General features: G+C 39.1%; 1 protein-coding gene across 1 annotated transcript in view; it reads right to left on the bottom strand.

Annotated features, from left to right (window-relative positions):
* Positions 1 to 17,352, bottom strand: part of LOC134623883 (CD226 antigen-like) — an 83,685-nt gene extending 66,333 nt beyond the window's left edge. Inside the window, exons 1-3 of the mRNA XM_063468892.1 lie at positions 17,283 to 17,352; positions 13,265 to 13,332; positions 7,634 to 7,910 (exon numbers count right to left, since the gene is read on the bottom strand). Of these exons, the coding sequence (XP_063324962.1) occupies positions 7,634 to 7,910; positions 13,265 to 13,332; positions 17,283 to 17,352 (415 nt within the window). The remainder of the gene's footprint in view (positions 1 to 7,633; positions 7,911 to 13,264; positions 13,333 to 17,282) is intronic.
* Positions 17,353 to 18,277: the final 925 nt, after the last annotated feature.

The raw sequence follows: 18,277 nt of genomic DNA, 5'->3' as shown, positions 1-18,277 counted from the left end.
ACTTGAGGCAACTAACAACACACTATATATATTGGGTCTATAAATAAAAAAGAATTGAATCATGCATATATCTAAAACCAGTGCCACTAGACAGCTCAGTGGTCTCTTGTCTTGAAAAGGAAGTGCATGCATAATGTGGTGCATGAGGTGGCAACAATAGTTTCACTCTAGTGAAGGTTAAGAGTTTGGTCCGTGGTAGGGGGAGGTTTCTTGTTTGTTGCTGCATTTCACAGTCGCCTCGGTTTTTGTGAATGTCGGGGGGCTGGGTCTGCATTTTTAGTGTATGTTGTATTTTTTGATTCCTTGTAATGTATTATAGTAATGTTAAGTTCAAGTGTATTATTAGTATGTCTTAGTTAGGTTTTGTTTAAAGTTTCATCCAAGCTCCCTTGTTTATGTGTCATATTCTGTCCTATCTGTATGATTTTTTGTTATGTCTGTGTCTCGTTCCCCTTAGCTGTTTTGCTGTTCCTCTTGTTGTGTATCGTTTGGTCTCCCCAGGCTGTTATGAGTTTTTTGTCTGTGTGTTCCTTGTCCTATTTTCAAGCTTGTACAGTCGACATCTTTCCATGTTTCCTGTTTTATTTTGAAATTTTTGTATTTCCATGTTCAGTGTGTTTAGTTTTGCTTCACCTGTGGCGTCATCTTCATGTATGTCAGCTGTGTTTCCCCAGGTGTTTCCATTTCCTTCATTACCCTTCTGTGTACTTGAATACTCTGTCTCCCTCTGTTCGTTGTTGGCTCACTTTGTGTTAGACTTTAACCCTGTCCCTTGTGTCTCTGCTTTTGGGTCTATGCCTAAACACACCAGCTATAACAGTGAATGCATTTTTGAGGCTTTGATCTTCTGAGAGGGGAAACTGATGTAGCGATTATAATTACAACTTTTTTAAATTCATAACAATTTTTAAAGTATTTCTGAGAACTGTATTTTAGAAACTTTTAATTGATAATTTGTGTTACAGCAATTATTGAAATGACAGTCTCCTGTCTTCTTGGTTTGTAGTTTTGCTTCAGTTACTCTGACTGGCTTCGAAGGCTTTCAGACAGAATCATATTGTGTGACTGTAAAAATGAAGGCAAACTAACTCTTTTGTTAAGTTGGTTGTTTTTTTTATCTTGTCCAAACCATCTTTCATACTGCTAGCAGTGATACTGAGACCCAACTTGTTGAAAGTGTGTGGGTTAATGTTTGAAATGATTGTCGTGGTTTTAAAAAGAGGTTGGAACCAGCACAGCGCAGTGACAAATGTTTGCAATTTTGATTTAATGGATCATACTGTATATGACTGGCTCTCTATTATGAATTAATTGTCTATGATCATTTTTATTTCAAGAAAACTTTATTTGTCACATGCAAGTTGCCTTGAAGTGAAATGGACCCCCCCCCCCCACAACTTTACATACACAACAAAGACATTACATGGGGAGACAGGTTGGTAGTATTACGGAGAAACACTGAAATGTACAATACAATGGGCAGGTCCAAGGGGGAAAAAGGAGACCTCTACTCATGCTGGGCTCCTATGGGAGAACAGCATGAGAACAGAAAACAAAAAAACTCCTCTGCACAGAAAGCACATAAATGTCCACATCACAACATTATGAAGCACGTGACAAGCAACAGGGGTGGGTGGGAGGTGAGGAGTAATACGCTTCACTGTCACTTGCTCTGTCTTTCATACATCTCTATATGTCAAAGTATTTAGGTAATTTGTATTGCGTTTTATGTCGAAGGGATTAATTAATATATTAATAATCTCTTTCTTGTTGCACGGTCTAATGTACAACATACTCTAACCTACAATCACGTGTGAACCAACCAGTGTGACAGATGTATCTACTGCTGTCGACAAACAGCTTCTAAAAGCCACAGGTAAGAGTTGGTTAAGAAGGACTGGTGTTGTGATTCTCTCGGTATTGTGGTTGAAACAAGAGCACTGCTTTACAACTACATCCCTATATCCTTGTTATGAGATTAATTTAGGTGGTTATCACCAGAGATGGGCAGTAATGCGTTACTTGTACTTTTTTCAAGTAACGAGTAATGTAAGGGATTACAATTGCAAAACGGTAATTAGATTACCGTTACTTTCCCGTAGAAACGCTGCGTTACTGTTACTAAAACCGTGATTTTTTTGCGAGAATGTCTCATGACAGTGACGTAAGCGAGTGCGACGTTCGTGACAACAGCTGTGTGCAGATCAACAATGGATAATATATCAAGTGCGGGAGAGAGTATGAGCGTGCAGCGTTTAAAGCGTGGAAGTACTGACCTTATTTTGAGTTTGATTCCATAAAAAGTGACAAAAACATTAGTGTCCGTTGTGCGTGGGAAGAAAACGCCTTTTTACAGTGAAAAAACCCCCTAAACTTCCAAGCAAACACCGAGTGCGCTACCACGTATTTCCGTACCACGGAAATTCACAGAGAAACTCGCGGATTCTTCAACTGACCGCTGCGGCACACCTGCACCAGGGTAAACCTCCGCCTACCCCAGTCCTGCTTTACAGGTGAAAATAGAGCAACAGGACCGCTAGTCTTTGATTTTATTTATTTTCTGCTGTGTTTTACTTGCATCTATTTGAAAGAGTGAGTGTAAACACACACACACACACAAAAAATATTTTATATGCTGGAATGTGCAGAAAATAGGTTTAAATGTTAAACAAATTTCTTCCAGTCAGAGAATGTTGCATATAATTTAATTTTTGCTTGATGCATAAAGTTAAAAGATTAAAACTAATAAAACAAGTTTTAAAAAGAGACTTTTTTTTATGCCGAAAAAGTGGCTGAAAATTGGGCTGAAAAAGCTATCGCTTTATCACGTATTCAGGTTGTAAATCGTGTTTTTAAAAAGTAACTAAGTAATTAATTACTTTTGAAAATAAGTAATCAGTAAAGTAATGGGATTACTTATTTTTTTTGGAGAAGTAATCAGTAATTCGTTACTGATTACTTTTTTCAAGTAACTTGACCAACACTGGTTATCACATTATCACATTACCCCTACACATGAAACATCCTCTGTTCAAGACTAGGAGGAGACATAAACCCAGTTTTAGGGGGTCACAAGCCAGTGTACTCCTAATGGTGGTCCCAGTGGGACAGTTCCAGCATAAAATGTGTCAAATTAAACATGCATATCAACTGTTGTGACCACTTGGGAAGTAGCTAAAAGTATCAAGCCACTGTATGTGGCGAAAGACCTTTCTGCCAATTTTAACTTTTACATGGTCAAACGGGTGCAGTTAATCATTCAAAAGGACCAAGTCTTGTTAATCTTATCTCAAAATGAGACATTTTTAACCCGAGTTGGCAGCCACCATTTTGAACCTATCAATAAGGAAAGGCACTATGCATGCTTGAAACAGTTTAGTCACATGAGAAGAACCTATTCCATGTCTCTGTGAAAAGCCACTATGAAGCTTAGGTAGGGAGTATGCTGCAGACTTGTCTGACAGGCAGATGGCCAAACTAGTCAAACAGCAACTTGCCCAAAGCACTTTACACATCCAGTCATCCACCCAAGACTTGTTAGGGCCATTTAAACCAGTCACAACCACTGCCCTGGGCTTAGGACCAACGTTCTGGTCTAAAACCACCACGAGAAAGCAGTAGGCTATGGTGGAGGATGGGATAACCAGACGGGCCTGGACTGCTTCCATGTTAAGGTTATATCTCAGGGCAACCAAGGAGCCTGGACAAGATGGGATGATACTATTAATAGGTATATCACCTAGGCAGACATCTGGAGGACACCACAATCCAGACCTGTTTCAGGTGGTACCATGATCAAATGCTGACAAATCTGGCTGAGATCCTGGAGAGCTGTATGCCAGAAGCAGCCAATCATACGCAAGCAGGATTTTTGAAGCCTTGTAGCACGAGTCAACCTCCTCTGAAATGGATGAGTATTTTCACACCAGGCAAAGAGTGGCAGATGTTGGCAGACCTCAGGAAACAACTGGCCTTCCAGAGAGAGGTATTGATAATTACTCTCAAGCCAGACATTGTCATGTGGTCCAAGGCAGAGAATAAGGTCCTGTTTTTCGAGCTGACCATGAAACTGTTAGGATCTGAGTGAGTGAGTGTGAGTGTCTGGTGTTTCTCCACTGGCTTTCTATGTTCAACTTTGTCCGCCTTCCGGACAGAACCCTGCTTCCTCACCTTGCCCTACTAACCTAATATCCATCAACAACAGTCAGCAAGGCTGTATTTAAGCTAGCTACCACCAGCTACCTCATGGTGGTAACCAGGCCTCATTGCTTCATGTATTCTTGTTTATGCGTTCTACTTACCAATGCTAATTTTCTCTATAGTTTCTGTCATCAAGCCACCACTTTGCTCACCTGCAATTCATTCCCCAGACGCTGGTAATCTTTGCACAACTCTCTGAAATCTAATCTTTGGAATCAAAACAGCTCACAATTTTTACCTGCCTGTCATTTCCTCTTGAAAGTCGGGAAAATAAAGTTGGAACCACATCACTCACCTTTCACACTCGGTTACTCTCCACAGAGTACACCCCCACAACCTTTCAAGCTGGACATTTATATGATGACTGTAACTGGCACTGACTAATAATTGGCCAGGTCCGTTTCATGATCATTAACATGCAGATTTTAATGACTGATCTGATAATAAACAAGTCACTTAAATGAGTAATGAAACATTCTTCCCACTGGAAAGAAATAAAAGCATCTGGAGGAAGAAAAAATCTACTTTCTGGTAAAAAAAGAAATAATTTCTTTCAGAGTCCAGAGTGCTGATTAACACAACACCATGAAAGGTAATGAGCAGCAACTGAGATTTAAGGTGTCTTTATCAATTCATGATGTCTCTTAAACATTCCATCTTAAAGGTCACTGGTGCAGGTAGCTTTTCAGCATCACAGTATATTCAGTCACTTTACAAATGAAGACTAATTTTATTCTTTAATAAGCAGAAAAAACTACAAATTATGTAAACTGTTTCAGGAGTAGTGTCTACACTAAAATCAATGTTTTTCCTGTGTTGATTTGAAATTAAAAGTCATCTGACACTGAAACATTTAGAAGAATGTGTTGATGAAAACTATGAATGATTTCAATTTAAAATAAATAGGACATCTAAATTTTGTCTTTCTAGTAGTGACTGGATTCAAGGAGAAGCCTTGAGGCAGACCTGAGCGGCTCTGTACAAGCAGAGCCACTCACCCCATTATTTGGCTCCTCCTACTGGTCATCCTAAACCTTTTAGTGAGGCACAAGCCCCAGCTTCTGAACACTACTTGTTAGCATGGGCAGTAATGGCTGAATTCAAGTAAGAGACTTGAGGCAGAGATTAGTTGCAGAGATTGAAATGTTTATTCACCAACAAGTCAAGTTTACATAACATAAAAAATCCCCACATAATACATGGTGCTTTATATTATCTCTGGCTCTCTTCTAGTGTCCTTTTTCCTGTCTTCTTTAATTTGATCAAGTTGGCAATAACTATTAAATAAATATTTCATCATCTGGTCAGCAGTCTCTAATGTAAAATGGACATTGTATGCCCATTACAGCCCCTTCTCAAATGCACTTGGTGTGTACCTGGCACCCTTAAAGGTGCTCAGAATGGCTGGGCCTTTTTATTTTTTGGTTGAAAGATCTTTGGGTATGAAACACAAATGCAATAAAATGCTATATTTATCAAGATACAAATTAGTTTTCTGCACATTACCTCAGAGGTACATTAAAAATTATAATTTCTTGTTGGCTTAACCAAACTGCTAATATTCACAGGGACAAACCTTCACAAAGTTCAAAAACATACATTTAATCCAGTTTTGTCAAGCTGTCATGCTCATGGTCCCCATTACCTTTACTGACAATACAGCACAATATGTGTTAAAAACCATCCAGCATAATCACAGAGGCTGGTCGGTGCTATCAGCATGGCATATTTAGTGAGCTACAAATGCATTCAGTCACAATACAGCACACAGGTTTTAGTATTACAGAAGTTTAAATATCAATAAAAAAGGTTAGTTGTCCCTTAAACTCTCAACAGGTGAGAGGAGGACATTATCCAAGCTGATGTCTATTATGGAAAACATCTCTCACCCCTTGTGGTTCAGTGTGCGTGGCAAACTCCGAGTTGCTCTCTGATGTATCCATTAGAGTATGAATGTGCATGTATGTTAGGTAGAAAGCACTTATATATATATAAAAAAACAAACAAACAAAAAACGGACCTCATCTCTGTTGTTTACAAAATAATGGACGAAGGCCTGCTTTTCTTTCAGCACTGCTTTATCATGTTATAAATAGTACATTTGCATAATGACTGAAACTATGGTGGTGCTAGTTTCAGTCATTATGCAAATGTACTATTTATAAGATTGGATGACCAAACGTTTCTCCTACTGAAAACGTCCAGATGAACAGAATCAACTTTTGGGATTATTAATTTGTCCATTCTCTGGTTATGTTTTTCTTCCACATTTCATGACAACACTGAGAACAAAAACATGAGACTCTGATACATTTCAAACATGCTGCCGTTCACTGAGAAGCTGAATCCTGACGTTGTGATCACTTCATGTTCTCTGTGGATCAAAAAACAACAGCAGCAGCAACAAGAAGCACAGCAGGAACTGATAGACCAGCTTGCAGTCCACCACATCCATCTTTCGTAAGTCCTCTTGGCTGACCTGCAGGTGAGAAACAGGTGTGAGGTGTCAGCTGTCAGGTAGGTGCACAAAACAAAGCTCTGCACAGACAGGCTATCTCTGCATTAGTTTAAAAACAGTAAAAGCTTTCTTTGAATTAGAATAAAAAATGAATTTCAGACACCAGTTTGAAAAAAAAAGGTATCATGATGACAGTTAAATGTCTCTGATAAGAAGGACTTTCTGCTTCAGGCTCTGAGCATGCTCACATTAAAACAAAAAAAAGGGGGCGGGCATTTTATGGATCACATGACTCTTCAAACTTTAAGAAGGTTGTCATACAGTAAAATTATCGATTAGTTATCAGATAGGGGTACTCTGATGACATAAACTTTAAGTAGGAACAGGTCATGAATATTAGTTACTGAATAAATAAATGGACATGAATAAACGTATTATTATTCTACATTGTATACATTACACACACTAGAAATGATTAACCTGACCAGTGGTGGGCAGATTGATCCAAATGTTGATTGTGTTGAGACAGCATTGGTTATTGGTATTGAATCGATTGGATCAATACTTTAGCTTGTTTCTCTCTAAGTTCAGGACGTTGCTCCTGTTAATCAGAAAATAGATATGGTGGTGCCAACTCTCGTCCCATCATCCCAGATCTCCACTTCTGCAGGAAAACCTACGCAAGTGTCCGATGTCACGGCTGGTAGTTTTGCTTGCACTGGTGGATTAGGTGTTAATTACCACATGACTGTGTCCTGATGTTTCATAAGCAACAGAAAACAATACAATTCTGGGGCTTTTGTTTTTCGTTTTTGGGAGTTGCATACCAGTTTACAATACAGATTTCACGGTAAAGCATAATTCAGACGTCATGCGAACTTTGCTCTGCCGTGGTGTGTTTAGATGTCCTGTGGTCGAGTGAGTTAGTAGAACTGAGCAGAGCCATGCAGGCCGCCAGGTATTGAAGTGACTCACCTGGAGGATCAACACTCAGTGTGACTATGCAGACAGGATCACTGTTCTTGTTGCTTGTCCCTTTCTGGACGACACGACACTCGTATGTTCCAGTGTCATTAATCATGACATCCTTCAGAATCAAAGACACGTCTCCATCCTGCATCTGTCTGTCCTGCAGATCCACCCGGTTCTTAAAAGATGTGTGCTGGTTTTCTGGATCAAAACGCCCATCCCGGTGCACATAAACATATTTTGGCTCCAGGTCAGCTCTGCTCCACTCTACCGTTAAGATGTTGTTGTTTGGAGCTCGACATGTCAGAGTGACGTCCTGTCCAGAGTCAGCTGTGGTTTTTTTCTGCCCTGAAGGAGGAAACAACACAGAGCAGAGAGGTTAAAGGTCAAAGTGTAACTATTTAACTCTACAGCACATGGTAAATCTGTCTATATCATCTGTCTATATCACAAACTTGATAACTATCAGCTCTGATCAGGTGATACATTGTATTTTCTAATGTAGTTTAACTCATAAAATAATGATTTACATGAAGTGTAAGCGATTAATGATCGGGAGCTGGTCGTAGGGTTGCCAACTCCCTGAAAAATAAATAAGGGACACCTCGTGGCCAGGGCCAGGCGACCCAGTTGTCTTCACCCTTCCCAGTGTGGTGAATTTTGTAGCTCTTTTTTTGTGTGTGAAATTATTTTTTTAACCATTTGACTTGAAGTTGATTAAAGTAGATGCATATTCTTTGTGATATGAACACATGGGAAACAAATGATCATTTAGCCATTTATTTTTAGCCCAAAATGACAACATTAACACAATAAAACAGGTCTCTTTCTTGAACAGAAGCCTGTCATGCTTAACTTTTGAGAATATAAGTAAATCTTTCTTTAAAAGAACTCTGTCCTGCTGAACTTAAAATTATATAAATTTATAGAAAACAATAGAACGAAAAACATTCTTGTAACAGTGCACATATAGTGCTTTTAGTACAATTGGCTTCAGTTGAGGTATTATTTCAGCTTTTCTAATGCTAATCAGCTGCTGCCGTTTGTAATGCCGTTCCCATGATTACGCATCATAACTCATCATCATTATTCATCTATGTATTACTTTTATGTATTAGTCATCTATTTGTTGTAATCATCTATCCTTGCAGTCGTTTATTACACAAAATAAATTATATTATCACTCTTCTGGCCACATAGCGCTGATATTCACTGCACATGCCCATATCAACCTTAACCAGAGGGTTTAAAAAAACAAACCAGTGTTTACATACCATATCTGCTTCTGCCGTGGCCTGGTGGGGAAAAAATTGGTTAAGGGTTCCTCGAGCTTTCACGCCCCTCATGTTCTTCATGTGCCCACCATTAGAACCATGCCTATGGAAAAAGTGCGCCGGCACACAGTGCAGTGCGCTTTATAGTTGTTATCGTGCACTTTTCCAGCCTGGTGTTTTCTTTTTCCCATTCCTCCCTGTACTTTTGCAGCCTTTTTTCTTTCTCTGAGGGGAACACACATTGCTGCTCTAATGCTGGGCTTACACTGTGCGATGTTTTTGGTGATCTGCCCGATTTTGGCCTTCATCGTGCGTCGTGTAGTATACGTGGGGTAACGAGAAGCGATTAACACCTCACGACCAGCTCCCGATCATCAATCGCTCGTGAGGGTGTCACCGCAGCCACGCACACTGCTTACGCGCAAACACATAAACGTCGGTGAAAAAGACGGAGCAGCACAGCTGTGCAGCGTGTGATCTGGACACAAGCGATGGAGGCACAACTTGTAGAACTTTGGAAAGCTCATCCGAGCCTTTTCGATGTGACCTCACAAAATTATCAGGACCACAACAACCGTGAAAATAGTTGGATTGCTGCTCAATCACAGCTGCCTGATCAATGTTTTTCATTAGCAATTTAGCAAAGTTGATGGTGGTGGTGTGCGTGTCTGTGTGAGTGAAAGACAGAGAGGGAGAGAAAACGACAGCATTTCTGTTATAACCTTCATTTTATGGAGGCACAGTGTGAGCACTCAGGTCGCATCAGAGCATCGAGCGGTATAGTGAGACCCTGCATCGTGACCCATGAACTTATAACCTCTGTGAGTCAATCGTACAGTTTGAGCAGCAATAACAACACTGAAAAATAGCAGTGTATGCCCAGCTTTGGGTGTACTGTCGTCCGAGACTTGCACCGCAGTGTCGGCGTTTGTTTCCCTGTTGGCCATGCTTCTTGTTGTGGTCATCTGTTGTCTTCCGGTATTTTCTCCGCAAGCGACCTTTCCTCGACCAATGAGATAAGCGGTAATCTGAATTGTCATAAGTGTGCTGTCAGCTCATTGGTCACAAAGCAGGAGAGGGGCTGGGAATTATGTTTTCAAACAAAGCGTTAATTCCATTAAAAGTTATAGACTACTTCTCACTGTATTACGGGACAAAGTGCGTCCCTTATTAGCTCAATACGGGACGTGTACTTTTGTTTCTAAATACGGGACGATTCCGTTTTTTAAGGGACGGTTGGCAACCCTAGCTGGTCGTGAGGCGTTAATCGCTTCTCGTTACTCCACGTATACTACAAGATGCACGACACGAAACTAGGGCCGATCACCCAAACGGTCGCACGACTGAAAAATCGGTTCAAAATGAGCCAAAGGTCAGTGTATGCTAAATGGTGACAAGCATGCACACTGGGTTGCAAAGGAAATCTAGACAGAAATTTTAAGTGTGCCTATGCTACTGCAGTTTTCAGAAGACATCAGGATCTATGTGGTCGGAGCAAAGAAAACACTAGTCGATCCAAGTCCATGTGTTCGGACCCTTCATTCATTCTTCATTCACGGAAAGTTATTCAGCTAAAACCTGCACCTGAGTGCGATCTGCACAAGCGACCCCATCGTGGAGGTAAAAGAAGCGAAGTTCAATTGACGCCGCTAGTGTGAAAACACTCTGTGATAGCTGAAGCTCACCTGAAGCTGCAGACAGCAGAAGACAAACGCAGACGTAAACCGCAGCATGAGCCATGACCATTCAAAAATGCCCGCTCTCTGACATGCTCCCGCATGTCTGAGAGCGGAAACAGCAAAATTAAAATAAAAGCATTACCGCCACCAACTGGTGTGGAGTGTGGACTGAAATGGCAAAAAAAAAAAAAAAAAAAAAAAATCCTCCCAAACAAATGAGTCTACATTAAAAACCAAAATATAGCCTGATAACTTTCACGTCCAGTTTCACTTCCATATCGCCAAGCTTTTTGATCAACTGACTTCTTTCAGCATCATATTTTTGACAATGCAATAAAACATGTTCTATTGTTTCCTGTCCTCTGCTGCACGTGCATGCGAGATAAAACCCATATCCTTGTTTGTTTGTTCAACAGTGTGAAATCCACGACTGCATCAGGGAGTACCCATGGTGGTATTGTAGGATGTCCTTGTAGACTTGCCCAGTAATGCGCGATTGCAGTGTCTAGAGTGGACTTATGTATCTTTTAAGAAAATAAATAAATCTTTATTAAAAAATTACAAAACACAAACACTCTATGCAACTCTCGTAGTTTAAGGATTGCATTACAATAAATAAATAAAGTAGAAAAAATTAAATAAATACTGAACCCTAACCTACAAAAAATGAGGACGTTCTCTTGTGTGAAGAATCTTTTAGAATTATTTGTTGAGAATAGAGTTCTAAAAGTTCCAAAAGAATCCTTTATTTCTAAGATGCCACACAAATTATTTGTGCCGGTGTAAAAAACAGTTTTTCCACCACAAGAGGAAAACGCCCCCCCACCCCACAATCAAACAAACTGATGTAAAACAGTTATCACTAACACTAATGGTTGACCTTTGACCTTTAAACTTTTATTAATATCTTTAAAACCAAATCAGTACAAACAACACTTTTACCAGCACAAATGTTTGACATGTTTTGTATTTGATAATTATATTAATATAATTTATTCAATGTTAACTGTAGCTAGGCTCAAAGTATTAATGCTATCTTATTTTAATAAATAACACTGTTACATGCAAAACAGGGTGACAAGCTATTACTTTAGGGTGGCACACACCACCCCTGTAGAACCGCCCCTGCTCAGTTACTATTATATTCTGAAAGAATGATGACATGACTAATTCTGTTTGTGACGGTGACGCCTCACACTGCACTGATTTCTATGGCAAAGTCATTTTATTGACAGAAAATACTGCAGCACACCTGTTTGGATGTGTATGTCGAAAATCAAGTGTGGAGTCAGAGGAAGCTGCTGAAATACAGTTTCAGTAACTTATTTAAAAAACCTTTTTAGATTTAAATGTGAGATCAGTTATTCCCACAAAATACCATCTTCATCTTTGTATATGTGTCTTTCTGGCTGCTGTTACAACCAAATTTCTACTTGTGGGACAATTAAAGGATTATTCTATTCTATTCTATTTAAGCGTGGATCAGCTGAACTCCACATGGTGGAAATGTCTGGTGAAGCGTGGGTGTCACTCTGTCACAGTCAAGAGTACTGGACTTCACTTCTACATCATCGAGTGTTGGAGGTCATCGCTTAATGAAGCCACAAGCACAACATAAGGGTCTGAGCCTGAGGTCATCATGTCAGGCATCTTTATTCTTCACCTGAGTCTAAACTCACTGGAAATGAGCCTGAAAATGCTCACATACTAAATAGATGGTGTTGAACACAGTCACTGATTCAACATGTCAGAAAACATCAAATAATAAAAAAAAAGTTATAGTATTAAAAAAAGAATTAGTAAACATTAGATATTAATACAAGTAAAACTTTATTAACAGTTAGAAAATGAAGTTAATTGAAAAGCTAAATAAAATAAATGAACAGTATCTGAACAGCTTTATAAATGTTAAAGCAACAAAACTTGCATAACTTTTCATAGAGGAAACAGCTGATGCTGCTGTAATAACACTGTAGTAACTACTGTTATTGAGGACTTAACTCACTGCCTCATTTGTACTTGACTTACGGATGAATCACAAGAGGCTGATTTGAATTCTGATCTGATTGTTCTTTATGTTTCCTGCAGGTCACCAAAACAACAAACAGACAGACTTGCAAACAGTCCATTATGTCCTCTATTTCCCTCCATCCTCTGTGTCTCCTCCTGTCTGAGCTGCAGGTGAGAAACAGGTGTGAGGTGTCAGCTGTCAGGTAGGTGATGAGTGAAGAACAGAACAGAATCCATTTCCTCTTCAAACTGCTGTCAGACATTATCTACTGCACTCTGATCACATCACTCAGACCAGCTGCTTTCTACAAAGTCTCATCAACAACATCTTTAGAAACAAACATCAACAACCAGGAAGCAGCTTCACCTCTGATCACACACACACTCAACTCTACTCACTCACCTGGAGGATCAACGACACTGAGGTTTATGGTGCAGGTGAGGTTCAACCAGGCCGCTTGGTTTGGTTCTCCCCATGCAACATAACATTTGTATGCTCCAGTGTCATTAATGGTCACATTCTTCAGAATCAAAGACACCTCTCCATCCTTCATCTGTCTGTCCTTCAGATCCACCCGGTTCTTATAAGCTGGATTCTGGTTGTCTGGATCAAACTGACCAATCTGGTAATAAAGGAGGTTCCAAAGGTCTTTGCTCCACTCTATGGCTACAATCTTGTTGTTTGGAGTTTGACATGGCAGAGTGACGTCCTGTCCAGACTCAGCTGTGATGTTTTTCTGGTCTGAACGAGGAACAAACACAGAGCACAGAGGTTAAGGGTCAAAGTACAACTGTTCACTTCTACCGGAGTCAATTAGATTGAGAAGCCACACACACACATACACACAAAAACACTGCTTTTGTGTTCATCACAGAACATTAGACATACATACTTTACATTAGACAACATAGAAACATAATACTTACTGGATAATATAAAAAAACATATTCATCATGCTGATGATGAGGGTCTGTTGAAGAAAAGACTGGCTTCAGAAAGCTTGTGTTAAGCAAAAACAAAAACACGAGATGTGCTGAGTGGACTATACTGAATGTGCCACATAATGTGGAGATTATTTCTTTTCATATGTAATTTCATCTCACATTTGAGCTAGATTTCTGGTAAATTTGATGTTGACTGTGTCAGTTTTACATGAATAGAAATAGGGGTTATACTACGTCTGTAGTGGTACAAGGCAAGTACACAGAGAGTCGGGGTACCGGAATAGATGTGTTCGGAAAAAGTGAAGTCAATACTCATTGAGAGGGAGAGAGAATGAGAGGCAGATACTAGATACTGATATTAGAAATTAATATTAAATAAATTCTAACAACAGCTGATCAAGCTTAAACGTGCTGCTGTTGTTTAGCGCGACATCCGCTGGTTTCCTCTTTCTGGCGCAAAATGGGCGATAAACAAACAAGAGAGAAAAGCCGATCAGCTGATCATTGATCAGTTTCATGATTAAAGTAGAAACAGGAGAGGGAGGGGGAGAGAATGAGAGAAGAAGAGGCAGCTGTGCAGCAAAGACACAGAATAACTCCAGCTTTGTGTCTTTTTCATTGTAGCTGAAGTACGGGACAAACGGCGTTCAATACGAATTGCATAATATTTTCTCTCAATACGGACGATTCCGTTTTTTACGGGACGGTTGGCAACTCTACTAACTAACCTTATAAATAAAATAAAGTTTACTCTGAGTAAAATCATAGCACCCGCCCAGCTGTATAGAAACTCCATCATGCCAGCTAGTACGCAGTACAAGTTATTGTAACTGACTGTAAAAAGTCAGCATAACGAAAATAAACTCCACCTAAACCTGGTTTATATCATGCACTACCAACTAGTGCTGGGCGATATGGAAAAAATATTTATCACGATATGAATTATTTTATATCACGATAACGATATATATCACGATATACCACCTGACCTGTGGTCATCTGGAAAGTATGCAGTCTGTAAACAGCGAGTGGAGAGGGTGCAGTCTTTGTTTTGAGTTACCGTAAAGCATGTCGCAAATCCGGGTGCACGTAAAGCAGCACCATGTCGCAAAACCACAAGATGGAGTTTCTTTGCGAAAAATATCATTTTTTTTATACTTTATTTTCTCTTGTTAAGAGTATGTATAGTGAGAAGACAACACTAATATATTTGCACAGGCTATTTAACCCTTTAAGATCTACCATAGAACCAAGTCCGCCAGAGCTTATCTTTACATTTTACATGCTGTAGTGCCATTTGTGGGAGCATTTCAAGTTGCTATACATCAATACAACTGTTATAGCCCAAATTTTAATAATATGTATGCATTAAGTCCATAGTAACTACATAAATTGCAAAAAAGTGCAATAAACTACCAAAAATTGAAAATCTTTTTTTTTCTTTTTTTTTTTTTTACATACATTTTTACATTTTCTAGTTAGAGAAATTTAAGAGGCTTATCCCTCAAAACTGTAAATACAAAAAAGTTGGACAAAATAGTTTCCAACCACGAGAAATTTATTTTGAGTGTCTTCATAGTTTTATTTTTGAGATACACAAATTTTTATATACTACAGGAAAGATGAAAATAAATAAATGCAAATTTGCAAAAACACAGTATGTGCATCAAAATAAACTATTTCCAACAGTGTAATTTGACTTCTAAGCATCCCAGAAACGATACAGAAGAGCATAAAGTCAAACATGACTTTTAAAAACACCAACATAAGCTTTGAAGCTTAAAAAACTACATCTTCCGCGAAATGACGTCACTTCCGGTTTCGGACAGGTAATGGCGGACATGCGATAGTTCGCGCTGACTTATATTCCAACTAGGAAGTGTTATGAACAGCTGATCGGATCGGCAAAGCCTGTTTCTGGAATATTATGTTTTTGTTGCTGCAAGTCTGGAATATTATGTTTTTGTTGCTGCAAGTCTGGAATATTATGTTTTTGTTGCTGGAAGTGCTTTTTATGCAATTTTTGCAAAGCTATATGTGGAAGAAAACCGTGACCTAGGGCAAACTAATGGAATAAGATGTAAGTACAACTCCTACGGTTTCATATGCAAAAAAAAACCATTATTGCGCTACCTTACGTGGTTCCAGTTCTACAGGGATTTAAAAATAGTTAGGGAAAACGGAGTGTGCCTGCTCCGACCGGCTGTAAAGGGTTAATGATATATTTTATGTAATAATTTATAAAATTCGGGTTAGAAACGATAGAAAAAAAATGGCACGATAGACACTTTTCTATCGTCCACACGATATATATCGTCATATCGCCCAGCACTACTACCAACCAAACAAACAAACAAACAAACAGGGCGATACTTTTTAATCCTCTTCATCTCAGAGGAAATAACAGTTTGGTAGTGATGGGTCCTGCAACACTGACGCACCGACGCATGTATCAAGCTCACAGAGTGAAGCCTGTATCGGTGCGTGCGTCGCTTTAAGAAAAAGTCACGTGATTGATACAGCCGCTGTATCGCTCATTGCCAACGCGCCAAACTGTGTTTAAAAGGTACCGCATCTGTCAACAGAATGAGTCGCAACCAAAACCCCAAAACACAAAATTACTCTCGCAAAGATAAAAAAAAATAAAAAAAAAATCTCTCTCCATAACAAAATGGAGCTCGAAAGAAAAAGAGATGTTTCTGCTGTGTGGGTTCATTTTGATCTTTTAACCGCAAATAGTTTGTCTGTCTTTGTTTCAGTGTAATCTATCAGAATAGGAAAAACAGCAATGTGACCTGCAGTGTAAATTATTTATTTCATTTTTTGCAGGTTAAATGTCGCATCTGCTCTGCGGAGCTTTCTTACACAAACAAAAGCACCTCCTCAGTGTTTAGGCATTACAGAGCCAAACATGAAAATGAGGAGACAAAGACACCGAGAATGAACACAAGTAGACCTATATAGACACTGAACAGCTTTATCATCACATTTTCTTTTTGTATTTATATGTGTTTTATTATTTTGAAATCAAACAGCCTGAACTCTGTTCTGGGCCAGGCAGTCCTGAATTTTATTATAAAGGACTGCCAACTCCTTAGTATTGTGGAGAGTGTCGGAGAGAAACATTCCAAGATCAGAGGACCCTTTAATGTACTGGGGGAATAGGAAGACATCTTATCTGAACCTTTTCCATCTGACTTTACAGTTTTTGTGTACCCCAGCTTCATCTGTGCCTGTAAGCGTGTGTTTTCCAAAGCTGGGGAAATGGTGTCAAAAAAACAAACAAAAAAAAAAAACCCACAATAGACTGAATGCAAAAATATTGGATAAACTTATTTTTTCTGAATAGAAATGTACAATAAACTGAGTCAATTACATTTAAATGGATAATATTATATTCACAATACTTTCATTTAATTTTCACTTAATGTAATTCACAATATATTTTAAAGCTTTCTACAATATTTGCAATGTAAAACATATAAAATGATTCCATGGAAAGTACAATACCTTACAGTGTATACAAGTATAAAAGTATAATATAACTAGGTCATTGAATCGGTGTCTGTTGTGAGTCTCAAGTAAGTTGCCTGCAATGATATTTAAAGTCCAGCAGGTGTCAGTATGGAGCAAAACAGCAACACTGTGTCGACACAGTATCGATACAGTTTGGGGAATGTGCTGAAACGCCTCAGGAGGCCTCATCTACCCATCACTACAGTTTGGTTTCTAAAAGTTAAATCTCACCTGCAGAGACAAACGCGAAGACACTGACAAACATTAAACAGTAGAGTGGCGCAGCTGTTCCATCAGTCATTTCTTCTGCTTCTTCTTCTTCTTCTTCTTCTTTCAAGTTTAACGGTAGCTCGCATCCAAAATTGTTGCATTACTGCCATCTCCTGGCTTTTAATTTTCCGTCACTCCGGAGTCCTCAGATCCTCTTGATGAGACCAGTATTCCTCAAAAAACGAAAAACCACCCCTTTCCCTTCACCATGACTTCCACCAGTCGGATGTTTCCCTATCTTAAAAAGAGTACCATTTAAAAACAGTGGCCTGTTTGTATTCTACTGATAACAACCTCCTCCTGTCTCTTTAATCCTCTACTCCTCTTAGCTTCTATTGTGTTTTGCACCCTATATAAATGTCTCCCTTTTGTTTCATTATCCCATGCCATTTGCCAGAAGTTCTTACTTTCTGCCCAAACTATACTTTTCCCTTCAGATTTTGACAATGGTATCTGTACATCTATGTCGACTCTTTTGACAGCTGCTCTGGCCAACCTATCTGCGCTTTCATTACCCAGAATACCCACATGAGCCGGAGTCCACATTATTACCACATGTTTATTTTGGTCAGACAGTCTATGATGAGCAAAAAGAATGTCATAAAAAATCTGCTGATGGGTAGTTGTGTTTCCTTGTTCAATACTTAATAATGCTGACAATGAATCACTACATATCAGTACTTTTGAGATGCTGCTGTCTTCCACCCATTCCAGAGCCAACAGAATGGCATACAACTCAACTGCATATACACCCAAACGATTTGACGTTCTTTTTGCAATCTTGATACTTAACTCCGGAACTACCACTGCACACTAGTTGCTTCAGTCTTAGGATCTTTTGACCCATCTGTATACACCTGTAAAAAGTCACTGTATTTGCTCTCCAGTCTGTTATAAAATTTTTGCAAAATTTCTGTGGTCAATTTCCTCTTCTGTTAATGATCTGTCTACTTTAA

This window comes from Pelmatolapia mariae, linkage group LG3_W, assembly GCF_036321145.2.
Source record: "Pelmatolapia mariae isolate MD_Pm_ZW linkage group LG3_W, Pm_UMD_F_2, whole genome shotgun sequence".
Taxonomy (NCBI): Eukaryota; Metazoa; Chordata; class Actinopteri; order Cichliformes; family Cichlidae; genus Pelmatolapia; species Pelmatolapia mariae.
The sequence above is the reverse complement of the archived record's forward strand: the minus strand, read 5'-3'. Positions and strand labels throughout refer to the sequence as shown.